The sequence below is a fragment of the Xenopus laevis genome, chromosome 7L, assembly GCF_017654675.1.
Source record: "Xenopus laevis strain J_2021 chromosome 7L, Xenopus_laevis_v10.1, whole genome shotgun sequence".
NCBI classification, from domain to species: Eukaryota; Metazoa; Chordata; class Amphibia; order Anura; family Pipidae; genus Xenopus; species Xenopus laevis.
In genome coordinates this window covers 58,643,769-58,671,593 of record NC_054383.1, presented here as the reverse complement: position 1 = coordinate 58,671,593, position 27,825 = coordinate 58,643,769, and the positions used below count along the sequence as shown (strand labels likewise).

The 27,825-nt window shown below is 41.0% G+C and overlaps 1 protein-coding gene across 1 annotated transcript in view; it reads right to left on the bottom strand.

The window, feature by feature from the left end:
- med19.L (mediator complex subunit 19 L homeolog) overlaps positions 1 to 27,825 on the bottom strand; it is a gene marked incomplete at its 5' end in the record, with an annotated part of 112,266 nt that overhangs the window by 67,635 nt on the left and 16,806 nt on the right. The window contains 2 exon segments of the mRNA NM_001174019.1: positions 2,612 to 2,745; positions 14,981 to 15,103. Of these exon segments, the coding sequence (NP_001167490.1) occupies positions 2,612 to 2,745; positions 14,981 to 15,103 (257 nt within the window).

The window sequence follows — 27,825 nt, the reverse complement described above, 5'->3', positions numbered from 1 at the left end:
ATGTTGGGCTCATTTTCTTCCTCCAAAATTGCAGCATTAATGAGCTATGAATTATAGACCATTTTAAAGAGGACCTGTCACCTTGAGACATGAGTAATATATATCTTTTCCCTCCTTCGTTTAACCCTTTAGTCAGCTGTTTTTGTCTATATCTGAAACGGAGTAGAAAATATCCTATATGTAAAAAGTGTTTCATAGGTGCTGCCATCTTGAAACAGGACCCCTCTGTTTTCTTAGTGTGGGCTGTGCCAAACTGCCAGTCTCGTCCATGCTTAGTCATAGAGTATGCTCTTCAGACAGGAGGAGGCATACGCGGGATGCATCTGCTACTTGGAAGTTAGTCCAGCCTCGTTGCCCAGGGGGCTGTCATTCCTTCCCACTCTCTGCAGAGGTGGCAGAAGCCGCCGACGCAGAGAGAACAGCTCGGCTGCTGAAGAATGTACACAGTACATTCTTGCCAGTCAGAGCATTTGCCTGCCAGCACATACAATGTATGTGCTTGGCGGGCAAAGGGTTAAATACAATTTTTTTTGTATGTAGATATTGATATTCTGAGACAATTTGCAATTGGTTTTCATTATTTATTATTGTGTTTTTTTGAGTTAGCTTTTTATTCAGCAACAATTTGCAATTTCAGCAATCTGGTTGCTAGGCTCCAAATTACCCTAGCAACCATTTAAAGAAGATAACTAGAACATAGCAAGGAGAGCATCTGAATATAAAGATGAATAAAAGAGTAGCAATAACTGGAGTCAGTGACTCCCATTTGAAAGCTGTGAAAGAGTCCGAAGAAAAAGGCAAATAATTCAAAAACTGAGAGAAGCGCATCCCCAGCCCTGTGTGCTATCAGTCTTAGTGGCTGTAGGTCTGTGGACCTTGTGGAGAAGAGTGGCATATTAATCTGTGTGAGGTTTTCTTGACATTGTAATATGTCATAACACAAACAGATAAAGACACTGCTAGGATTTAGGGCTAGTCCACACGAGGAGATTCGGGGAGATTTTGTCACCTGCAGACTAATCGCCTCGTCTTTTGAGCGACTATCTCCCCGAACTGCCTCAGTGGTTTTCCCCATAGACTACAATGAAAAGTCGCCTACGCTAATGCACACGCGGCGATGCGTTTTCAATAGTCGCCCGAAGTTGCCTTGAGGTAACAGGTTCCATTTAACAAACTTTGACACCTGTAGGAGGGGGGTGGGGTGGGCGTGTGTGTGTGTATTTTGGCATATTACTTGGGGGGGGGGGAGACACAAGATTTGGGTCCCTGTGCTTCCCATATTTCCTGGCACTGCATGTTCAGTAAAGAAAAAATAATGAATGATACATGTCTGCCAGGGAAAGATTTCCTTTGCCTGTATTTTACCTTGAAACAGAGTGCACAGAGCCGATTGCTAATAGCAAGTTTGCACATACATGGAGAGGATTCAGGGCAGACAGTTGTTGGAAGGATGCTTTGCATTCAGCATAGGGGAGGGCAGGATATTGCTACTGGTTGTGACATCACAGCAAGGTGTTGCCACTTCCACTCAGCAATTGCTTGAACTGTCTCTCAGAGAAAGGCTCCCAACAATATGTAATATTATTTAATTTTATAAAAAAGCATTTTGTTAAACAAAATATATTTGGAAATATTAATATCATATCTGTCTGTGCAATTTGGTTTTCATAATAGATCCCCTTTAAATGGCTCTTTAATTAGCTATTGTCCACATCTGGACATGGCCTCCTGTGGCTCAAGGAGCAAAAGCACTGGCCAATATAGAACAGGTCCTTGGTTCTAACCAGGAAGCTCTTGACACCTAGGGGTTTATTTACTAAGCTCCGAATACCTGAAATTCCCCAAAATCCGAAAAATTTGTGATTTTTTTAATAAAATTGGACTTTTAAAAAAATCACAAATTTTTCGGATTTTATTAAACCCAGAGGGCTAAAAAGCCCAAATTTAAAAACACAACATCTCAAACCTGTCGAGGTTGCAAAAAAGTCAATGGGAACAGTCCCATTGATTTTTGGTTGTGTCGGGGGTTTCCGGGCAATTTCACAATGTTTTCGGAGCTTTCGGATGGAAACTCCGAAAAATTCAGAGATTTTGGGGAAAATTCACGAAAAAATCGTGAAAATCTGAGCTTTTCCCGCAAAGCAAATTTTCGGGAAAATGTGATAGTAAATAAGCGTTAAAAACCCGAGCGGGTTAGAACGGAGTTTGTAGCAGCAGATATTGAGATAAATTCGGACCTTGATAAAGAACCCCCCTAGTGAGGTGAATGGAGATTTAATGAAAACCAAGAGGTTATCTGTACAGGCTGCCACCTTTTCTTGGTTGGCTAATGTTGGTCTTTGATTTAATGGACTGTTTCTAATAGCTTGAATTAAATTAGAAATTTAATTGATATATAAAACTGGGGAAAGGGGGCAGTACAAAATTTTATTACTAAACATATGATCGCATACCTTAATGTACATTTAATTCTCTCTCCTACCATATCCCTCGACCACCTTATCAATCAAACATTAACGAGAAACAAAGTAACACCTTATTACTGTAATACCTTAAGACCTGAACTAAATGCCTCTTATTCCATTGGCATTGAAAGCAATGTCATACTCACTGGTCCAGTGTGTAGCCTGAATCCAGTCAACAGGGCACCTGTTAGAGGGGTGAAGGCGTTTCCACAGATCGGTGGCTTTTCAATTAATGATCGTAGACTGCTGTTATCCGGAGTGCCTGGAGTATCAATCATACCTACAAAGAGTAGATATCACAGAATTGACAATTTTTCATTAAGAGGTTTTATTACATATTTGGCTTTCTCTTGCAGTCTATAAACCTAATTTATCTTACACTCAAGGGTGATGTCTCCTTTTGGGTTTATAAAATTTGTACAAAGGAAAAATTTTTTGAATTCCAAGACTAAAAGAAACAAGACGATTTGCTAATTTATAATTTATTTATTTCGTTGTAGCTAGGATCTTTTTCAATGTTGAAGGTGAGATTGTAATATTCAAATCTCTCTCTGTCCATCGAATTCCTTCCTGACTCCAAAATGGCAATCGGACTAGTCCCTGGATCAACTTGTACTATGAGCTATTTCCCATAACCCTGTATTCCCTCACTTGCTAAAAAGCTATCCAACCCCTTCTTAAAGCTATCTAATGTATCAGCCTGTACAACTGAGGTAGTGAGGACCAAGGGAGGAGGTAGCAAAAGTCCAAATTCACGGTACAAATAGGGATGAGACGAGAGAATGGTCAAACAGGCAATAATATCAGTCCAGGCAGAAGAGGTTCGAAGTCGAAGAAGTCGAAGAATCAGGCAAGAGATCGGTACACAAAATAGGCAAGAATATCACAAGAACACACCCAGGAATAGCAAGCTAAAACCTATAATTGGGCATAGGTGAATTCCCAGAGCTCCTTAATATAGTCCCAGATTTGGCGCCAATTTGGACGCATCGGCGTCATAACGTGCGCGCTGGCGTCAGCGACCGACGCGCTGACGTGTGCGACTGACGCCGGCGCCAATTATTGACGCCGACGTCCATTCCGTCGCCGGCGACCAGAGTGCGGGAAGAGGTCGTCATCATCCGGCTGCGTCCGTGAGGAACCAGGGAGCCGCCATCTTGGACGCCATCTTGTAAACTAATTTCGGACTCCATTATAGTACCCCCCTCCCTAGGGGGGGCCTCAGGACCACCTGGGTTAGAAGGAAACTGCCGATGAAATTTTCGGACCAGGAGAGGAGCATGGACATCAGAACTTCTTATCCAGGAGCACTCCTCAGGGCCGAACCCCTTCCACTCAATGAGGTATTGTAGGGTACCCCTCGAAACCCGGGAATCCAGGATTCTTTTCACCTCAAATTCCTGATGACCGTCCACCATGACAGGAGCTGAGGAGGAGGAAGAAGAAGAAGTACCTGCAGGTTTGAGCAAGGAGACATGGAAAGCGTTCGGAATCCGCATTTCCGGGGGAAGTTGTAATCGGACCGCCACCGGATTGATGATCTCAGCGATGGAGAAGGGGCCAATAAACTTGGGACCAAGTTTAGGAGAGGGGACTTTGAGACGAATGTTCCGTGTAGACAGCCAAACCTTGTCACCGGGTGCATACGGAGGGGAAGGAATTCTTCTCTGATCGGCGAATTTCTTCTGGACCAAGGAACTTTTCTCCAGATTGACGACAGTGGCGTGCCAGATGGCTGACATGTGGGCAGCTTGGTCATTGGCGGCAGGGACATTGGTGAGTAATAAGTCCTGAGGAAAAGCCAAAGGGTTAAGACCATACATACAAAAAAAGGGGATTTTTCAGAAGAAACGTGTAAAGCATTGTTATGTGCGAATTCAGCCCACGGAAGTAGATCCGCCCAATCGTCTTGGCACAACGATACATGGCATCGAAGAAACTGTTCCAGGGCCTGGTTAACCCTCTCGGCTGCTCCATTAGACTGTGGATGGTAAGAAGAAGAAAATTGAAGAGAAACACCAAGGGCTTTACACAGGGACCTCCAAAACTTGGAAACAAATTGAGAACCACGGTCAGAGACAATTTCAGCAGGGAAACCGTGGAGGCGAAAAATGTGTTTAATAAATAATGAAGAAAGTTCAGGAGCAGAGGGGAGTTTCCGAAGGGGAGTAAAATGTGCGACTTTACTGAGTCTATCAATTACCACCCAAATAACTGTATAACCAGAGGAGTTAGGGAGATCCACAATGAAGTCCATAGATAGATGAGTCCATGGGCGAGAAGGGATGGGTAACGGTAGGAGTAGCCCCTTAGGAGGGGAACGTCCAGACATGGATATAGCACACACAGAGCAAGAAGAAACAAAGTCTTTGACATCCTTTCTTAGGGAAGGCCACCATACAAGGCGAGACAGAAGTTCAGTGGTTTTTCTGATTCCAGGATGCCCGGCCTGTTTGGAGCTGTGGGACTGAACCAGAATGGAATGACGGAGTTCAGGAGGGACAAAAGCAACACCAGCAGGGGTTCCTACAGGAGCAGAGGACTGAACTGACAATAACTGGGAGGCCAAGGAAGGAAATAGAGCAGCGATGATCTTTGTAGGAGGTACAATGGATTCTGGTTCGACAGAAGAGATATCTTCGAGAAGAAAGCTTCTGGAAAGAGCGTCCGCCTTCTTGTTTCTAGCACCAGGACGAAAAGTTAGAATGAAATTAAAACGAGAGAAGAATAGTGCCCACCTGGCCTGACGAGGGTTGAGGCGATTGAGTGTCTGGATATACTCTAGATTTTTATGGTCCGTAAAGATGGTCACAGGGACGGAAGAGCCTTCCAGCAAATGTCTCCATTCCTCTAGGGCAAGTTTAACGGCCAGTAACTCACGATTTCCAACATCATAATTCTGTTCAGAAGAGGTGAATTTTTTCAAGAAGAAAGCGCAAGGATGTAGTTTTCCATCAGTAGACGCTCTTTGGGACAAAATTGCTCCAGCTCCGACATCTGAGGCATCAACTTCAATGAAGAATGGCTGGCAAGGTTCAGGGTGTCTGAGAATGGGAGCAGAAGAAAAAGAAGCTTTAAGATCCTTGAATGCTCCCAAAGCTGAAGATGGCCAATGCTGAGGCTTACCCCCTTTTCGGATAAGAGAAAGAATGGGAGCAATTTTGGATGAGAACCCCTTGATAAATTGTCTATAATAGTTAGCGAAGCCAATAAATCTTTGGATAGCTTTGATACTGGTGGGGAGAGGCCAGTCCTGGATAGCGGAGATCTTGGCAGGATCCATTCTGAAACCCTGTTGAGAAATAATGTAACCAAGGAAAGAGATGGACGATACTTCAAAAGAACACTTCTCCAACTTGGCAAATAAGTTATTTCTCCGCAGACAGGAAAGGACTTCTTGGACTTGAAGACGGTGCTCAGCAAGGTTCCTGGAAAAAATAAGGATATCGTCCAAGTACACCACTACGTATTGGCCCAGCAAATCCCTGAAAATGTCATTTACGAATTCTTGGAAGACCGCGGGGGCGTTACAGAGGCCGAATGGCATTACAAGGTATTCATAATGCCCGTCGCGGGTGTTGAATGCGGTCTTCCATTCATCTCCCTCTCTGACCCGGATTAAATTATACGCCCCGCGAAGATCCAACTTGGTGAAAAGACAAGCCCCTTTGAGTTGATCGAACAGTTCAGAGATGAGAGGAAGGGGATAACGGTTTTTAATAGTAATTTTGTTTAAACCTCTATAATCAATGCAGGGCCGCAAACCTCCATCTTTTTTCTCTACAAAGAAGAAGCCGGCTCCAGCCGGGGAAGAGGAAGGACGAATAAAGCCTCTTTGCAGATTCTCTTGAATGTACTCCTTCATGGCATGGGTCTCGGAAGGAGAAAGCGGGTAGGTGCGACCCCTGGGAGGCATGGTTCCAGGAAGGAGTTCGCTGGGGCAATCATAGGGACGATGGGGAGGCAGGACTTCGGCAGACTTTTTATTAAAGACGTCAGAAAAGGCTTGATAAACAAAGGGCAAAGAAGAATTTGAAGACACAGATGAAACTTTAATGATGGATTTCGTGGGTAAACAATTTTGTTGGCAGAAAGAACTCCATCGGGAAATCTGAGACGAAGCCCAGTCTATTACTGGGTTATGAATATTCAACCAGGGCAAGCCAAGCACAACGGGAGTAGAAGGACAATCAATTAAAAGGAAGGACAGTCTTTCAAGATGCATGGTTCCCACAATAACAGAAAGTTCATCGGTGGAGTGGGAAATTGTAGCAGAAGACAATGGACGATCATCAATCGCCAATGCACGAAGGGGAACAGCCAGAGATCGCAGGGGAATGGAATGGCTTTCAGCGAAGACTTTATCCATGAAATTCCCAGCTGCGCCGGAGTCAAGGAAAGCTTCAGAAGAAATCGTCTGGGTTCCAAAACGAATCTGCACAGGAAGGAGGAAGCGTTGAGCAGAAGAATGGGGAGAAGGAGCAATTCCACCCAGGTAAGTCTCCCCAGTCTTACCTAGGTGTTGGCGTTTCCCGGCTTCACTGGGCACTCATAGGCGAAGTGGGATTTTCCACCACAATAGAGGCAAAGTCCAGCCGCCCTTCTCCGAAGCTTCTCCTGTTCGGTCAGACGGGCCCGTCCGATTTGCATAGGCTCTTCCGCAGGCAGGGAAGAAGAAGAGGAAGCCGCAGGAGTAGGAGAAGGCAAGGTGGAAGACGGATTTGGAAGGAAGGGTCTTTGAAATCGAGGAGCCAGAGTAGGTTGGAACCTGTGGAATCTCTTGGTTGGGGAGCGCTCTCTGTCGAGTTCAGCTTGAAACTCCCTCTGCCGAGTATCTACCTTTATGGCCAAGGCGACTAGATCTTCCCAACGGGATGGAATTTCCCTGGACACCAGATCACTTTTTATGCGTATCGCCAGGCCGTTGTAAAAGGCAGCGTGATACCCGTCATTATTCCACAAAGTCTCTGCAACCAGGGTGCGGAATTCAATAGCGTACTCCGAGACAGGGCGAGTTCCCTGTTGAAGATGGAACAGGCGTGCAGAAGAAGCTGTGGCCCGACCTGGAGCATCAAAGACCACACGAAGTTCGTGAACGAAGGACCTGGCATTGTCGATAATAGGATCCTCCTTTTCCCATAGAGGTGAAGCCCACTCCAATGCCTTCCCTTGCAGGCGGGAGAATATGAAGCCCACCTTGGCACGTTCGGAAACGAATTGGCTGGGTGAGAGTGCAAAGTGGACCTCGCACTGATTGATAAACCCACGGCAGGCTGCAGGATCACCACTGTAGAGTGGGGGAGCCGGAATGCGGGGCTCGGAGACGTGGAGTGGAGCCACAGATACAGGTACAGGTTCAGGATCAGCGGGTGTTAGAGCCGACAGCTTTGCCAGTATTGTTTCCAGAGCCTGACCAAAATGGGACTGCTGTACCTCATAGGACTGCATCCGGGAAGCCAGACCACGAAGCGCTCCACCGACATCAGGCGGCGCTGGATTTTCCTCCGAAGGGTCCATGGCCCAATTATAATGTAAGGCCAAAAGGCCTTAGAGGTAGTGAGGACCAAGGGAGGAGGTAGCAAAAGTCCAAGTTCGCGGTACAAATAGGGATGAGACGAGAGAATGGTCAAACAGGCAATAATATCAGTCCAGGCAGAAGAGGTTCGAAGTATCAGGCAAGAGGTCGGTACACAAAATAGGCAAGAATATCACAAGAACACACCCAGGAATAGCAAGCTAAAACCTAATTCCCAGAGCTCCTTAATATAGTCCCAGATTTGGCGCCAATTTGGACGCATCGGCGTCATAACGTGCGCGCTGGCGTCAGCGACCGACGCGCTGACGTGTGCGACTGACGCCGGCGCCAATTATTGACGCCGACGTCCATTCCGTCGCCGGCGACCAATCAGAGTGCGGGAAGAGGTCGTCATCATCCGGCTGCATCCGTGAGGAACCAGGGAGCCGCCATCTTGGACGCCATCTTGTAAACTAATTTCGGACTCCATTACAACCCTCTCTAATACAATAATGTTCTGTTTGAGTGATGGAGACCAAAACTGTACGGCATATTCTAGATGGGGCCTTACAAGTGCTCTATACAGTGGAAGAATGACCCCCTCCTCCCTTGACTCTATGCCCCTTTTAATACAGCTCAAGACCTTATTTGCCCTTGATGCTGCCGACTGGCATTGCTTGCTACAGCCAAGTTTATCATCTAGAAGGACTCCAAGGTCCTTTTCCATAATGGATTTGCCTAGTGCAGTCCCATTAAGGGTATAAGTGGCTTGGATATTTTTACATCCCAGGTGCATGACCTAACATTTATCAACATTGAATCTCATTTGCCACTTAGATGCCCAGATTGCCAGTTTGTCAAGATCATGTTGCAAGGAAGCCACATCCTGGATGGAATTAATTGGGCTGGACAGTTTTGTGTCATCTGCAAACACTGATACATTACTTACAACACCCTCCCCTAAGTCATTAATGAACAAGTTAAATAAAAGTGGACCCAATAGTGAGCCCTGAGGGAACCCCACTAAGAACGTTACTCCAAGTAGAGAATGTCCCATTAACAACCACCCTCTGTACCCGATCCTGTAGCCAGTTTTCCTATCAACGTGCAAACGACTTCATTAAGCCTAACAGACCTTAGTTTAGAAAGCAGTCGTTTGTGGGGCACAGTATCAAACACTTTGGCAAAATCCAAATAGATCACATCTACTGCCCCCCCCCCCCACTGTCCAGAATCTTACTTACCACATCATAAAATCAAATTCATCTGACATGACCTATCCTTCATAAAGCCATGCTGATTGTTGCTCATAATGCCATTCATTAGGACAACATTTTGAATGTGATCCCTTAACAAGCCTTCAAATAATTTGCCCACCACAGATGTCAAGCTTACTGGCCTATAATTGATAGTCTGAGATCATAATCCCTTTTTAAATATTGGAATAACATCAGCTTTTCTCCAATCCATAGGCACCATACCAGATGACAGTGAATCTGAGAAAATCAGAAATAAGGGCTGGTCTAAAACTGAACTAAGCTGTCTTAGAACCCGGAGGTGTATGCCATCAGGCCCTGGAGCCTTGTTTACATTAATTTGTATTAAAGCTTTTTGAATCATATCCTGAGTCAGCCACTGACTAGATTGAGCTGAACCATTCGTGCAGTTATAAAGTGAGCCTGTGAACTCAGACTCCTCTATTGTATACACTGAAGAAAATAACTGATTTAACACATTTGCCTTTTCTGTATCTGTTACAACCATACTGGTACCATTATTTAATGGAGCAACACTCTCAACCTGCATCTTTTTACCATTAATATATTTAAAAAACTTTTTTTGGTTAGTTTTCACCTCCACCGCAATTAACTCTTCATTTCTTTTCTTAGCCTTCCGGATTGCTGATTTACAACATTTATTACAGTGTTTATATTCATTAAATGCAGCTTCTGTCCCTACAGATTTGTAGTTTTTAAATGCCTTTCTCTTCTTTCGCATTAACTTCTTTAAGCCACACAGGATGATTCTTAGACCTTCTACGTTTAGTCCTTAAGGGAATAAATTGAGAACAGTAATGATTTAATATCATTTTAAAGGACAACCATTTCTGTTCTGTGTTTTAAGCTGAAAATTTATTGCACCAATCAAAGCTCTGTAGGGCAGCCCTCAAGGCACTAAAATTAGCTTTTCCAAAATTCATGGTTTTGTGGCCCCAGTATATTTTTGTTTTTTGCACCAGACATTAAAAGATATAACAGTATGGTCACTATTACCCAGGGGTTCAATGACTTGCACATTTGCTATAACTTCTGGGTCATTTGAGATCACTAAATCAAGAATAGCATTTTTTTCTGGTAGGCTCCTCAACAACCTGTGCTAAAAAATTGTCGTGCAATAAGTTTATAAACTTGTTCCCATTAACTGATCTAGCAGTACTGTTGCTCCAGTCAATATCTGGGTAATTAAAATCCCCCATTATCATTACTTTACCTAAACTAGCAGCCTTTTCTATTTGCATTAGGAGCTTTGTCTCTTCCTCGTCACTTACATTAGGGGGTCTATAGCATACACCTACAATTAATTTGCTGGATTCTTTACAATTGGTGAAGAACTCCACCCATACAACTTCTGCCCCCTCATTTTCTAACATAACCTCCTCCTTTATATGAGCTTTTAAATCCTGCCTAACATACAGACATACCCCTCCTCCTTTTCTATTGCCTCTGTCCCTCCGAAACAAAGTATAGCCACTGATATTTACTGCCCATGTTTCGGCCACACCAATCACATCTAAAAATGGTCAGGCGACCCTATCGAATCACATCCTATTTTCCTTCCAATACCAGCAGCTCCAGCTCTCCAATTTTACCAGTCAGACTTCTTGCAATTGTATTGCAGTCTAATATCTTGTTTTTACATATATAGTGGTGTAACTGTTGATAATTCCACTTATCCCTGATATGACATCCCCATCTCTCTTGGATATCCCACAAAGATATTACTTTATTTTTAAATAACAAAGTCGCTTATTCTTGTATTTCTTCCACTTAGTTCTTGCCATCTATTAAAAGCTCCAGATTCTAGACTGGGGTTAACCAGGGGGTTGTTCACAAGAGGTTGTAATATATAAGGAACACTTGTCAAATTCATCTTCTCTCTATTATTTTATCAGATTTTATACGTGGGCCGTTCCTTTGCTGTACTTGCTCGAGATTTAGGTTCTGCCCAGAGATAGTTTATCATAGGTATTTCTAGACTCATTTGTTCCAATTCTACCCAGTTCTTTTTCTTTCCCTTAATGACCAGGCTTTTATATGGGCTAGGTGAATTGAAATATAATATAATTGAGCATCCGGCAAGGCTAAACCCCGTCTTTTGGCAATATTAGTTGTCTATATTGAATCCTAGGTGGTTTTCCTGCTCATACAAATTTTATAATCTTAGTTTTAAATTATTATTATTTTTTTTTAAAAAAACAACAACAAAAAAAACCCTGGTATTGTTATTGGTAACAATTGTAGATGGTATATCAGTTTTGGATATACTACTAAGGGATACTGTCATGGGAAAAAAATTTTTTTTCAAAATGAATCAGTTAATAGTGCTGCTCCAGCAGAATTCTGCACTGAAATCCATTTCTCAAAAGAGCAAACAGATTTTTTTATATTCAATTTTGAAATCTGACATGGGGCTAGACATATTGTCAATTACCCAGCTGCCCCAAGTCATGTGACTTGTGCTCTGATAAACTTCAATCACTCTTTACTGCTGTACTACAAGTTGGAGTGATATCACCCCCTCCCTTTCCCCCCCCCCCCACAAGCCAAACAAAAGAACAATGGGAAGGTAACCAGATAACAGCTCCCTAACACAAGATAACAGCTGCTTGGTAGATCTAAGAACAGCACTCAATAGTAAAAATCCATGTCCCACTGAGACACATTCAGTTACATTGAGAAGGAAAAACAGCAGCCTGCCAGAAAGCATTTCTCTCCTAAAGTGCAGGCACAAGTCACATGACCAGGGGCAGCTGGGAAATTGACAAAATGTCTAGTCCCATGTCAGATTTCAAAATTGAATATAAAAAAATCTGTTTGCTCTTTTGAGAAATGGATTCAGTGCAGAATTCTGCTAGAGCAGCACTATTAACGGATTCATTTTGAAAAAAATAGATAGATTCAGTTTATTCCATCTATCCACCATTTCCTGTGCTACTACAAATAAGTCTGTAAAATTTATATGGTACAGATCTGATATGTTCGATGTAATATTCACCCCTATCTAATATGTTTCACCCACTTAAATGGAAAATTTTGCTCTAACGTATTCCTTACATTACCTGATGTATTAATATTAAGAATCTGAGATTTAGAGAAGTTTGCTTTAAAGTTTGATAGAGATCTAAAACACTTTATCAAATTGAGTATATTTGCTAAAGAATTTGCTGGATTTGATACAGATAGCAGCATATCATCTGCGAAGGCCGCTATCTTGTACTCCTTATCTTTAACCTTAATCCCTGTAATATTTGGGTTAATTCTTATGTGGGATAGTAAAGATTTTATTACTAGTATAAAGAGCAGGGGAGATAAGGGACATCCCTGTCTTGTTCCATTAAGTATATTTACTAAGGGGGATAGGGAGCCATTAACTTTTACCCTGGCATACGGTTCTTTATACAACACTAAAATACAGATTATTGTTATTTCTCCCAGTCCAAAGCCTTTCGTCGTTTTTTCTAAAAATGGTCAGGCGACCCTATCGAAAGCTTTTTCAGCATCTGTAGTAATTAGTATTGAAGGTTCTTTCCCTCTTTTAGCCAAATGCATCAATGAAATGGTTTTATATAGATTTTCCTTACCTTCTCTTCTAGGTAAGAAACCTGCTTGGTCCTCATGTATTAAATCTGGTATTTTTTTAATCTGTTTGCCATCATTTTTGCGTAGATTTTTAAGTCAATATTTATTAGGGAAATTGGCCTATAGCTAACGCACAGTTGGGGATCCTTACTGGGTTTTGGAATAATAGTAATATATGCTTCTTTTGCTTGCTTATGAAAACCATGTATTTTATCGATTGAATTAAAATAGGAACTTAGCAATGGAACCAATTCTGTTTTATATGCTTTATAATAGAGGCACTATACCCATCGGGGCCAGGACTTTTCCCTGTCGCCAGTGAATCTAGTGTGTCTATTTCCTTTGCAGTAAATGGCGTTTCCAGAGTAAACCTTTTTATTTGCCTGTAAGGGAGTCAAATGTGCCTGTCTTATAAACGCTTCAATTTCGTCTATCTTTTCTATTTGCGGTTCACCTGTCTGTAGCCCATATAATGTTTGATAGTATTGTTGGAATACTTTTACTATACTTTTTGTGTCATAATGTATCCCCTGATCCTTATCTTTTATTGTGGTAACACATGTAGTTGGATTCAATCTTTTTAATCTTTGAGCAAAATGTTTACTACATTTATCCCCAAATCATCGGTTTACTATTCATATATGCCTTATATGTATGTTGGTCCAATATAGCCCTTAGCAGCAATCTTTTGTTTTCTAATTGAGTTGTTTTCTCTTCAATTACTTTTACTTTGTGTAATTGTTCTAGTGCTTGCATTTCTTTAATCAAGTTGTTAATTTGATTTTCTTTTTCTTTTTTTAGATTACTGCTCAAGAGCTCTAATTGGCCACTAAGTACACATTTCTTTGTTTCCCATATTGTGGCCAAGCTTGTATCTGAATCTGCAATTTCTTTCACAATTTGAAGAATCATATCACTGATCTTTTGTTTTATCTCTGGTTTATGAAGTAATAAATTATTAAATCTCCACATGTATTCTTTCAATTTTTTGGGGCAGATCTATCATAAAGGTAAGAGGGAAATGGTCTGAAAACAATCCCATACCCATCTTTGCTTTTGTGGCCAGGTGTAACCATGCTTGTCAGATAAATATATAGTCTATCCTAGAGTAGACTTGGTGGGTTTTCGAGAAATGCGTATAGTCTTTCTCCACCAAGTGTCTTATCCACCAAGTGTAACTCTGCCAATTTTTGATTTATAGTAACATAGTACCATAGTAAGTCTTTTTTAATCCTTTATAGGAGATATGACTTTTATTGTTGGAGGAATCCATCATTATGTTTAACATCAAATTAAAATCTCCTCCCAATATAACTAATATATAGGTTCCCAGTTCATCCAAAAACCTTGTTAGGTGTTTCACTTGTGCTTGATTGGGTGCACAGACATTAGGTATGGTCACTCTTAGTGCCCCTATTTTTCCCCTTTATGATATATCTACCTTCCTTATCCTTTTTGATATTGTATACTTTAAAGGGTATGTCTTTATGAATCATTGTCATTACTCTTGTTGCTTTCTTCTGGGGGTTGTTACTATAGTATATCTGGGGATATTGTATGCCAACCAATTTTGAAGTATATCCTTCTTTAAAATGTTTTTCTTGCATCAATAATATATTGGCTTGCAACTTTTTACAGGTCTGTAAAATTTGACTCCCTTTAATAGGCTCATTAAGCCTATCTTAAAATTGTACACATTGTTGAAAACATCACCCTTTATAGCACCAACTTTTATATTCGCTGCCATATTGTTTTTTTCTTCTTTCAAAATTAAGTGGGGAACCAAAAGAAAAAGGCAAAAAAAAAAAAAAAAGAAGAAAAATTTGAGAAGATAAAGAAAAATACAAAAACAAAACAACTCACGCACTGTTTTTCAGGCTTTCAGTGTTTCAGGCTTTTACATAAAGACAAACTTCTCCACCCATTTTAATTCCTCTATCCCTTCTAAAAAAGGATTAACCATTTCAAATCACAGCCCAATCACAATACGTATGGCGAGCTTCAGAAACAAGGAAAATTGTTAACAGAATTGTAACTTATCTATGTTGTATCAAACATGGCTTTAAAATAATAAACTAGGCACAAGTCTCCTTTTCATCCCCATCTAGCTTCTAGGCTAATTCCAACCCCTCTTTTTTTACCTGGCAGATCTGGAAGAAAGTTGCTGAGTTTTTCTTTCACTTTTTTTCCACAGAATTTACTGAAGGAATGTTCCAAGTTGTAGTGCAAAATAAGATTGATACTGGCAGTGAGATCTGAAAGTCCTGAGGAACAGACAAATATTTACATATATGAACACAAAACTACAGAGACAAAATTATTACAGTGTGCCCAACAATTTAAAATGACATTTCAGCTGTAGGTCAAACTGGAGTGTTTGCTTCAGAAGAACCACTATAGTTCACATCAGGGGTGCCAATGGTGTTTATCGCGGTCTACCAGTAGATCCCGGTAAAGTTTCTGGTAGACTGTGACAGACCAGAGAGGAGGGGACGTGGAACACAGCACTGATTGCCTCAGAAACTCTAATGTATCCAGCGGGCAACAGGACCGCTCCTCCATCATATCTCCCAGTGTGGCTCCGCCCCTCCCACTGCTCTCTGTTCTTGTGCTGCGGACACTGCCATGCTGTGCGAGTGTCACAGTTTGCTCAGCATGTAATATGAGTGGAAGCCGGAAGAACAGGGCCTCCAGCAGATACCGCAGCTGCTTTATTAAAGAAAATTATACCCCCAAAATGAATACTTAAGCCTTGATCCACCATTCCGTGATGTGTGTGCTGCTCCAGAGATCACCTGACCAGAAATACTATAACTCTAACAGGAAGAAGTGTTGAAGCAAAAGACACAACTCTGTCTGTTAATTGGCTCATGTGACCTAACAAGTATAGTTTGGTATGTTTGTGTGCACAGTGAATTGTACGATCCCAGGGCGCGAGCGGCCCTTATTTTTTTTTAAAATGCTAATTTTCTATTTATGATTACCCAGTGGCACATACTATTAAAAAAATATATTATTATGAAAATGGTTTATTTACATGAAGGGTTTTTACATATAAGCTGTTTTATGCAAGATCTTTTTATAGAGACCTACATTGTTTGGGTGGTATAGTTTTCCTTTAAATAGTCTCAGTCCCCGGACAATAACACGCAGCAAGCCACGTAACAGGTATCCTGCCTGTGACTGAGGGAAGCCAGGGATCTTGCCTGCTTCTCCTTTGCTCTTGTTGTGCAGCAGTATTTCAGAATCAGACTGGCCTACCGGGTCACAGGGTAAAACCCGGAGCCCCCAGCCTTGGTGAGCCCTTGGCCCTTTAGCGATTATTGGGTGTGGGAGAGCACACCGTGTGGATTTGGCTGAACTTACACTCAAGAGTCCAGACAATTTTTGCTTACTGCAGCATAAAGTATCAGGTACTTACAGAATTTGTCTTTTTAAAAATTGATCCTGGACTGTCTGATTGTCTTCATTCCTAACGAACACTTTTTCAGTCACACTTAATTTCTTAATAAATCAAAGTTTAATTTTTTTTTTCTAAGAATAAAATAGTTAAAAAATATATGTTTCATCGTCCAATGTGTCCCTGCTGCTATGGTGGGCTGTTGGCCCTTGAGATCAGGTTTCCTGGTGGGAAACCCCAGTCAGGCAATGTATTGTCCCAAGCGATATTATACTGTGCTGGCCAACAACTCCCAGCCTTTGCCTCTCTGTGACCTTGCATGTCTACGCAACAATAGCTGGAGTCGCAGGTAGTCTTCTCTTAGATTCAGGCCTAAACTTCTTCACCCTGAGCTTTAACCGTCATGGGTATAAGTTGTAGTTGTGATGGAGGGGCCTGTGGGCAAAATCTGTCAGGGACAGATGCTAAACTGGGGTAAGCATTGCAACAGTTGTTAATGGATACTACCCTGTTTTACAATGTGATTACATCACTATCCTCATTGATTTTAAAAGGGATTGTTCACCTTTATATTAACCTTTTATTATAACCATTTTATGGGTTTGGGATACTTGTTCTTGTGCCATATGGTAGATGGCCCACTAATTTTTTTTATCAAGGTAGATCTCCTGATGGGGGGCCAGGTGTCGACAGTAGATCCCAGGGTAACAAAGTCTGGGCACCCCTGGTTTACATAAACAAGCTTCTGTGTAAACACGAGGGGCAGCCACTAAAGCTGGAAAAAAAGAACAGGCACAGGTTACATAGCAGATAAAACACCATTGTATTGGACAGGGCTCATCTGTTTTGTGCTATGTAACCTGTGCCTTTTCTCCTTTTTTTATGTAAACTACAGTAGGGTTTCTGAAGCAAACACGCAGCTTTTACAGTATATTATATGTTATTAAAACGCTTTAATTTTTTGGTGTTACTGTTCCTTTAATATACTAATTTTAAATGTTGATTGAAAGAAGTTAAGTTCCCAACATACAAGCCATTTTATCACTGCTAAAGCTCAGCAATTTTAAAGGGATATGAAGATGGTGCTAGTCTACTAGCAAACTATTTAAAGGACCAGTAACATGAAAAAAAAAAAAATTTAAAAAAAAAAATTCAAATTCGTTTTTACTTTAACGAAAAAAAACAAAAAACACCAAGGCAGTTTTAACTTTAAATGCGCAAACTCTTTATTAAGAAATTAACTACCAATTCTCTGCTTGCACTGCTCTTCAGAAATGGCAACATGGCAACAATCCATCGTGCAGCGCTCGAATTCTCTTCCCTGGCTATCTCCTATAGAAGGCAGGGAGGAGAAATCGAGCACCGCACGATGGATCGTCGCCATATCACCGTTTCTGAAGAGGAGCGCAAGCAGAGAATCAGTAATTTCTTAATAAAGACTTTGCGCATTTAAAGTTAAAACTGGCTTAATATATTTAAAAAAAAAAAAAAAAAAAAAAAAAGTTACTGGTCTTTTAAAAATTAGATACGGACACTAGAAGACTATTTTTAAAATATGAGTGTACATTAAAAGTTACATATAGGTCATGCTGATTGTCTTTTGCTGAGAGTTTTGTTTTTGTAAGCAATTGTTACTTGAAGTTCCTGAACCTGACTATTTTGCCAACCTTTTATTTCTGGCATAATTTCTGGTGTCAGTATTTAAGTAAACCCAAAAGGCTTGTTTTGCCCTAGTAAAGATAAATTATATCTTCGTTTGGATCAAGTACAATGTACTGTTTAATTATTACAGATAAAAAGGAAATAATCTTTTAAAAATTGGTTTATTTGGATAAAATGGAGTAAGTGGGAGATGGCCTTTCTGGATAAAGGGTGTCAGGATAACGGATCCCATACCTGTAATACCATTTCCATATATAAAAATCTGAAACAACTTTACCAGTTCAAAAATATACACCACATCCTTTGGTAATGCTAAAACAAAATCAAAGTTAAAGGGATACTGTCATGGAAAAACATGTTTTTTACAAAATGTATCAGTTAATCGTGCTATTATAGCAGAATCCTGCATTGAAATCCGTTTCTCAAAACAAGAAATTTTAAAATTTGCTATGGGGCTAGACATTTTGACATTTCCCAGCTGCCCTCAGGTCATGTGACTTGTGCTCTGATAAACTTCAGTCACACTTTACTGCTGCACTGCAAGTTGGAGTGATGTCATTACCCCTCCCTCCTACAAGCTGCTGTAATGTAAATAGAGCCTTGTCTGCTGAGCCTGTCAATTGAACAATAGGCAGGTATCAAGATAAGATCTCACTGACACCACTTCAGAAGGATTGAAATCCTGCATACAAACATAAATAATAATATAGTCCTGTGATCACTGCCCCCACTTACGTTTCAAAAATAAATATTCATTTTGGGCACTGGAAAAAATATTTTATATAGATAGTTTATTATATTTGTTTACACAAAAATGAATGGCAGAAACACAGGAGTACACTCCCAGGACTGATGACAGAGAATAGAAAAAAAGGATAAAATAAGAGGACATACTTGAAAACCAGGAAAACTTAAGAGGAAATCTAGGAAGGGTTAAAATACGTAGCTCAGGAGAAAGGAGGCAGTAAGTAGTTAATGTAAAAAGAAGTATTGCAGGCAGGAAAGGAGAAAGGTCTGTGTGAGGTGGATAGCAGAGGTAACTCACAGCTCCTTTACCTCATCTAGTAACCAGTAAAACAAACTAGGAAGGCAGCAAGGAGAGAAAGTTCCCCCCTCCAAAGGAATGCAAAGAACAAACTTACAGAACGGCAGGAGCTTTTATAGTGTCTGTGGGAGGAGGGGCTGCTAGTGCAGCTGTAGAGCAGGCAGGAAGTAGGAAAGTGAAAGTAATTGCTTCCCTGCAGACCATGTGACCGCTCTCCTCCTGACATCACACGCATGGGCAGAGAGGGGAGGGGGAGTGTACAGCTAGATTCTCATGTCGCAGTGCGACCTGGCTTTTCAATACAGAGTTCATCCAGCCTCCAAGCTGCCCCTCATTTGTACTGGAAAGTCCCTCTTTTCTCTGCACTGAACAGCCAGAAAAAGAAACAAAGTTTCTCACATAATTGGCTTTTAGCAGAGAGCCCAGAACAGCTAACAGGTGCAAATAAGATACTTTGTAAGAATTTTGAGACACAAAAACACAGTTTAGATAAGGAGAAATATTTTCAAACTTTCATAACCTGCCAAATTTTGTAAAACAAACATGGTAATTAGGGGGTGTGGCCACAGAAAGGGGTGTGGTCAAAAAAATTGCTGCGCTATGTGCGGGAAAAAATTTTTGTCCCTCTTTTTACTTCCAAAATGTTGGGAGGTATGGTAATGCTGTGCCTGCTGTTAGAGCAGCACAGGATGAATGTGTAATGAGCAGAAATGGAAGCCCCCATGACAAAATACAAACTAAAATAACTTATGCATGGATTTGTGGATTAACATTTTATTTGCCAGACAGTGTTTATGGATGTGTGTTTTTTATAAAAAAAAAAAAAGTTAAAAATGACGACAGATTCCCTTTAACCTACATATAAACCAAGAACCAATTGGAAAACATACAATTTAACTTGGCATATAGCTGTAGAATAGCAGTTAAATACAATCCGAAATCAACTGTATTGTTCTCAGAAACAAAATTACTTCTGCAAGATCCTCCTTCATAGAAGCTCTTACCCAATACCAGCACATTTTGCAGAAGCCAGACATTCAGTGAGTCAACCAAGACATCAAGTAATTGACAATGTAGGTCCTTTGAGACGTGGGGGTGACAGAGTGCAGTTATTAAAGTAAATGGAGATGAAATGGATCCTTAAATTGGGTATGTTGAGCCCTGGAGGGCTAAACAGAGAATATACTCCTGAAATATTTATTTGATATGGTATTTTCCTGTATATCGTGTTTTTTTGTGTAACAATGTTTTTATGGAATATACAATGTTTCAAATGTTAAGCATTATTCTATTTGCTCTAATTTCTCTAATTATATAACTTATGCTCACACCTATTAATTATATTATACATTTTAGAACTGCACTGTGTCCTGACAATCGTAGACATCCAGAACTCCATTGACAAGGCAAAATAATGTGCGTTATTAATAAGATTTAATTTTTTTTGTATAATCACTAATTTTATATAAATTCTATGCAATTTTATTACTGAATTTTTCATCACACTAGATGGACTACCAATTAGGAAGAGCTTTTTGAGAGACTAATTTTATGAACACAATATTTAATTTCACTGGTATTTTACGGAGACTGCTGGGAATTGTGTCTCATGATTGGGAGGTGGTGACTAATTGCTAACCCCTCCCCTTTATCATGTTTGTTACACAGTACACTTGGCTTGATTAAGACTCCAATATCCAGATATCCAAAAGTGGTGATCAGCTTTTTTAAAGACTGTGGAGCGAACTCATTCCCCAAAAGAAGATCAAGAAATGGATATGCTGACAACTCCAAAAATCAACACAGAATTATAGAGAAAGAATCCCAGAGGAGTGTTCACTCAGGAAACTAATGGTCTTGCCAGCCAATTAAATCATTGCAACTACAGTGGTTTTCCCCCTGCAGTTGCGGACTGGCAATGCTTGCTTCAGCCAAGTTTATTATATACAAGGACCTCTAGGTCCTTTTTAATTATAAAATGAATAAACTACACCCCTTGTAAAATATAGGGGTATTATAAATTACTGAGGAGTTCCATGTCTATATAAAAATACAAGGTGACTTCTGATATCCTTAAATTTTGCAACAGGGTGTACTTATTTTTTTTTTATAATATACAAGTTAGCCCTCCCCAGGTAAGACACATCTGCAAGGGCTCCCAGGGCACTGTTAAAATCTGCACCCATCCGTGCTTTACAAACCCCCTTCTGCCAACATATCCCACACTAGCAGCCTAAAAGGGACATCCGCTGCCTAAAGGAGGAAAAACTGGCTCTCTAGCACACACAGAGCCAGAGAACAAAACTGGGCCTACCTCCTCAACAGAAGCCAGGGACTCGAGTAGTAGAGGTACCCGGGACCGAGCTGGTGCCTGAACTGCAGGGCAGACTGCTGGCCTGGTGACGTGGGGAACCTTGAGGGAGACAGTGGGCCTAGTGGCGAACAAGATGCCAGCGCGACAGTAGATTGCAGCGGCCTCTCCGGATCACAAGGTGCTTTCTTTTTTTGTGGTTTTTGTGCTTTTTTACTTTGTTTTTTGTGAAGCTATGGACGACGGAACAACTAAGGCCCAGGTCTATAATCTGCAGACACTCCTTCAGTACAGCAATCATGCATATATATCTTACGATAAATTTATTGCACACACTATGGGGTCTCGGCCTACTTCGGGAGCCGGATCTTCTGACCGCGGTCTCGTCTGGGGCCAATGTCGGGAGGGGAAATGGTGTACGAGGATGAAGAACCTCGGAAAGCGTGCAGGAGTCCGTGCTAGGCTAAGAGCTAACATTTCCAGTGCGTACCGAGCAGAGCCCCGCCCACACTTCGGATACTCAGACCACATCTCTGTTATGCTAATTCCAGGACACAGACCACTCGTCAGGCACTCTAAACCGGTTCTGAAGCAGGTGAAAACATGGCCAGCAGGAGCCATGACTGCTCTTCAGGACTGTTTTGAGTGCACTGACTGGAACATATTTAGGGAGGCTGCAACCTACAGCAACTACATAATCTTGGATGAGTAGATGTCATCTGTAATCAGCTACATCACAAAGTGCATTGATGATGTCACTGTCTCCAAGTGCATCACTACACGCCTCAACCAGAAGCCGTGGTTCACTGAAGAGGTACGTGTGTTACGGAGGACCCGAGACTCTGCTTTCAGGGAAGGTGACGAAGTCGCCCTAAAAACAGCGAGAGCCAAACTTTCCCGTGCCATCAGAGGAGCTAAGGGCGCATACACTCAGAGAATACGCAGCTTCTTCCAAGAGAATGGAGACACACGGCGCATGTGGCAGGGCATCCAGGCTATCACAAACTACAGGTCAACACCTGTGACTTAGATGCCTCCATTGCAGATGCGATGAACAAATTCTATGCACTGTTTGACCCACAGAACAACACAGGAATGAGGAAGACCATCACTCTGCCTAGTGACCAGGCACTGCGTCTGACGTGAGGATGACTCTGGAAAGAGTAAACCCAGGGAAGGCTACAGGACCAGACAATATCCCTGGCAGAGTGTTAAGAGAATGTGCAGATCAGCTGGCAGATGTTTTCACCGACATCTTTAACATCTCCTTAAACACATCCACTGTCCCGAAGTGCTTCAAAACCACCACCATTGTCCCCGTGCCGAAGAACTCATCAGTGTCCTGCCTCAACGACTACCATCCTGTGGCACTCACCCCCATCATCATGAAGTGTTTTGAGAAGCTTGTCAAGAAACACCTCAAAACCCTGCTGCCACCAGCACTGGACCCCCTACAGTTCGCATACCGTCAAAATCGATCAGACGATGCAATAGCCAACACCCTCCATCTGGCCCTCTCGCAACTGGGAAAAATAAATAAATAAATAAAAAGACACCTACGTTTGAATGCTGTTCATAGACTTCAGTTCAGCATTCAACGCTATCATTCCTCAGCATCTGATAGAAAATCTGAGCCTGCTAGGACTGAACACCTCCCTCTGCAGTTGGGTTCTGGACTTCCTGACCAACAGACCTCAGTCAGTCAGGATTGGAAACATCTCCAGAACCACCACACTGAGCACCGAAGCCCTCAAGGCTGTGTGCTTAGTCCTCTACTGTTCACTCTGCGGACGCATGACTGTGCAGCTACGCACCACACAAATCACATCATAAAGTTCGCTGATGACACGACCATGGTGGGTCTCATCAGCAATAATGATGAGTCACCATACAGGAGGTGCAGCGGTTAACAGACTGGTGCAGAGCCAACAACTGGTCTCTCAATGTAGACAAAACAAAAAAGAGATGGTTGTTGACTTTAGGAAGACTAGGAGTGACCACCTGCCACTATACATCGACGGCTCTAACGTGGAGATAGTCAAAACCACCAAATTCCTTGGTGTCCACCTGGTGGAGAAACTCACCTGGTCCCACAACACAAGCTACTTAGCCAAGAAAGCCCAACAGCGCCTCTACTTCCTGCGAAAGCTGAGGAAATCCCATCTATCCCATCCCAGGTTTTTATATATGATAGAGGAGTTTTGTTAGATTGTAACATTAAAGCTTGGTACAGTGTGGAGATAAAGCCTTTTAAGTGGGGATGTTTCATACATATAGTTTCTAGTACAGAAGTATCAGGACAATCCAATTTAGTTATTGAGTGTAGATAATGCTGAACTTGTAGAAATTTAAATTTTTCAGTAATAGGTGGAAGAATTTTATCTTCACATGTGTCCCAAGTTATTTTACCAGTAGGGTGGTGTAAATCTTTAATATAGTTTATATGGTTTGAATGCCACCATTTGAAGGAAGTCAATTCTAATCCGGGTGGGAATTCTGGATTACACCACAATGGGGTAGCTAGTTTATGAGGGGAAACCAGTTTAGCAGAATGTTTGATAGAGTCCCAGATAGATAGTAAATGCTTCATAAATTCCAACATCCCTTTGGGACGAAGTTCCACTTTAATCCAAAGGAAAGGCTGCAAAAGTGACAGGGTGAATTAATGATTTTTCTAATTGAACCCATATGGGGGGGGGGAATAGGAAAATACATTTGGGCGATTGTAGCTAATTGGGCTGATTGGTAATATTTCAATATGTTAGGAAAAGTCAGGCCTCCATTTCTTTTACTTTTTTGTAAAGTCGCACCTGAAAGGGGACCCGTCACCCAAAAAAATTATTCAAAATCCTATTTTATCACATTAGTCAAGCAAAATGAACTTTAATTACACTATATAAATTATTTGAATCTTGTTTCCTTCAGTCTGGGATTTCAAAATTATAGCAAGCAGGCAGCAGCCATTTTGTGGACACTGTTATTAAGACAAGCCTTGCATCATCTCAGAATTTTGTTTGTGCACCAGAATGGGGGACCCAATGTCCATTCCCATGCCCTGGCCACCCAGTTATATGGTAAATAGAACTGGGGGAATGTATGGGGAGCAGTAATATCTAAGATGTGCTGAATTGAAAGTGAAAGTAATTGTCTGCCCCGCCTCTATGCCACGGGCATAGAGGAGGGGCAGACAATATTTGATTGACAGCTGAGATTTTTAAATGAGCTTACAACAGCTATGAATGCTTAAATAAAAAATAGAAATTGGATTTCATGTTTAAATTTAAAAAGGACTTTTATTATACAGATTTGTGTGTCTGGGTGACAGGTCCACTTGAAATCCTATTATAACCAAAAGACCAGACAAATCCAATGAGAGATCTTTGCAATAGCATCCGATCTTTCTTAGAAACAGGGATATGTAGTGACCAAAAGAGATATAACCGTTTGGGTAAAATAAACATCTTGACTGCATTGATGTGGCCCAACCAATAAATGTTATGCTTGTTCCATTGGGTAAGTAGGATTTTAATTTTCCTCCACATGGGTGGGTAGTTTTGTTTATAAAGAGTTGATAAATGAGGAGTGAGCTGGATTCCAAAATACTGTAATTGAGATGTATTCCAAGAATATTCAAAATGTAAGTGAATAATTTTTATCACATGAGCGGGTAAATTTAAGCTTAAAGCTTCTGATTTAGTGTTATTTATTGACAGGCCCGAAAACTGAGCAAATTGTTCTAGATTTGTTAAGGGCGGCAATGAAGTGAGAGGTTTAGTAAGAGTAAGGATTACATTGTCAGCAAAAAAACAGGCTTTGTCTGGTTTTCCATATATTTGAGAGTGGTTTTCAATAAGCCTAGCTAAGGGCTCTATGGCTTGAGCAAAAAGCACTGGGGACAAAGGGCACCCTTGTCTCGAATGTTAGAGGAAATAAAAAGGGCCCCATTTAACATAAGCTGAAGGAGAAGAATAGAGTGCTTTTATTAAATGTTGGAAAACTGGTCCAAAGCCCCACTTGACAATATATAGGAAAGATAGTCCCCATGAAAGTGTCTAAAGCTTTGTGAATGTCAAGACTTTCAAGCATAGCGGGAGTTTTTGCGGAGTTCACAATCTGGGTTAAATAAATGACAGGTCTAATGTTGTGGACTGTATATCTTCTAGGGATGATGCCAGTTTGGCTGTATAAGGGTGTGCAAAAAGGTGTTAAGCCTAGACACCAATATCTTGCCAAAAATCATAAGGCCAAGATTTAAAATCGAAATAGGGCATTAGTTAGCACATTAGATATTGTCCTTCCTTCTTTTGGGATAAGTTATTTGAGCCGTCAGTGAGTCTTGGGGCCAGAAATTGCCTTGAGCAAAAAGTTAAATGTGTTTGCAAGATGCAGACATAACATTTCAGAACACTTTTTATAATATTGGCTTGAAAAGCCATCTGGTCCTGGAGTAGTATTGGTTTTAAGGCTTTTAATAGTTAGTTGAGCTAATTGAATAAAAATACCCCTCATTACCGCTTTATGCGCTTCCCAAAGAATAACCAGGGAGGTGGTGGAATTGAAATTTTCCTGAAAATAATTAATTAAGGATTGTTTGGCTTTATCACATGTTAAAGGTACATGTAGTAATCGCCATTTAAAGGTTTCGGGTTTGATAAATTCACTGTCACAGGGGAATGATCTGAGAGGGCTGTAGAGAGAATGTCCGCATCTTGAATGTTTGGCATGTAAAATTGATATTTTATTTAGATACATGAGAGCCAAATGGATAAGGAAAGTCTAAAATAGAATAAGGATAGAAATGCTGTATTTTGTATACTAAACATAAACTTACTGCACCACAAAGCCTAATCAAACAAATGATTTATGTTTTCAAAGTTGGCCACAGGGGGCTGTCATCCTGTAAATTTGTTAAACAACTTTGCAAGATCAAGACTGTGCACATGCTCAGTGTGGTCTGGGCTGCTTAGGGATTGTCATAAATTATCAAAAAAGCACAAGTCAAATAATATCTGCCAGAAGCCGATACAGCAAGACTGATCAGAATATACAGACTGCACTGGGTCCTGTGTCGTCATGTAATCTAATGTGGATTTTATCATTTTTGCATTGTTTAAAGGACATGTAAACCCCCCCATAAAAATGTAATCAGTGAACGGCCTCTTTGAAATCTTTAGATAACTGACACTCTGGTTGTTAAAAGGTTAACAGTAAGTATGTATGATCCCACTCACTCATGCATAATCCCACTTACTCCCGCTCATACTCCCACTCACTCGTGCATAATCCCACCCACTCCCACTCACTTTTGCATACTCCCACTCATACATGTATGAGTGAGTGGGATTACAAGTATGAGTGGGAATTAGTCATATGAGTGAGAGGGATTATGAATACGAGTGGAATTATGCATATGAGTGAGTGGGATTATGAGTTGGATAATGCATATGAGTGAGTGGGATTGTGAGTATGAGTGGGATTTTGCATATGATTATGCATACTTATGATTGGGATTGTGCATATGAGTGAGTGGGATTGTGCATATGAGTGAGTGGGATTATGCATATGAGTGATCAGGATTATGCATATGAGTGATCAGGATTATGCATGAGTGAGATTATGCATATGAGCGAGTGGGATTACAAGTATGAGTGGGATTATGCATGAGTGATATTATGCATATGAGCGAGTGGGATTACATGTACACGTGAGTGGGATTTACAAGTATGAGTGGGATTATGCATATGAGTGATCAGGATTATGCATATGAGCGAGATTATGCATATGAGCGAGTGGGATTACATGTTTGAGTGAGTAGGATTACACATACTTGCTAATAAAGTTACAAAAAAAAAAAAAACTTCTGAGCAAGGTCATCAGGCGTGGCAGGATATGCAAATATAAATGATGGCCACCTGGTTGAAGCACATCTTGCATTCAGGAAAACACTACAGTGCAGGCTAACAGATACAGATACTACCTGACCCAATACAGAGACAATGATGCATTTTGTGTGGGGAATATGTGCCTAACCTAAAGACATGGTAAGGGTTTATAGGGTTTACATGTCCTTTAATACAAACTTTCTCCAACTCTCCATAACCAGTGGCTGCAGCAAAGTATCCTCCAAATTGAATCCCAGTTAATCTGTTTAAATCTGGCTCCATGCTCTTTGTCCCTGCAGCTGGAGTAAAGGGAACGTAAAGGCAAAAATAAAATCCAATACAAATCTCTACACAGTTGCCGACTGCTCTACAGGGAAACAAACAAAGCTGTTTGAGTTCAGCATGGCTGGAAGAAAGCGGGGCTCCCCCTGCTGTTCAAAAGTATGATTGTTTCCCTGCCCAGAAGTTAGGGACCGTCTGACAATTCCTTTCCACAGCAGTAAATGAAGAGGGAATTTCACTGCATACAGTCAGGTTTCTTATACACATTTTTTAATTGAAGTATATTGGAAATAGATTTCTTTTTCATTAAAGAAAGTAAAAATGGGATTTTATATTTTTGCCTTTCCTTGTCCTTTAACATTAAATGGGATGTTAATTGCTTTATATAGATGGTCAGCTATGTC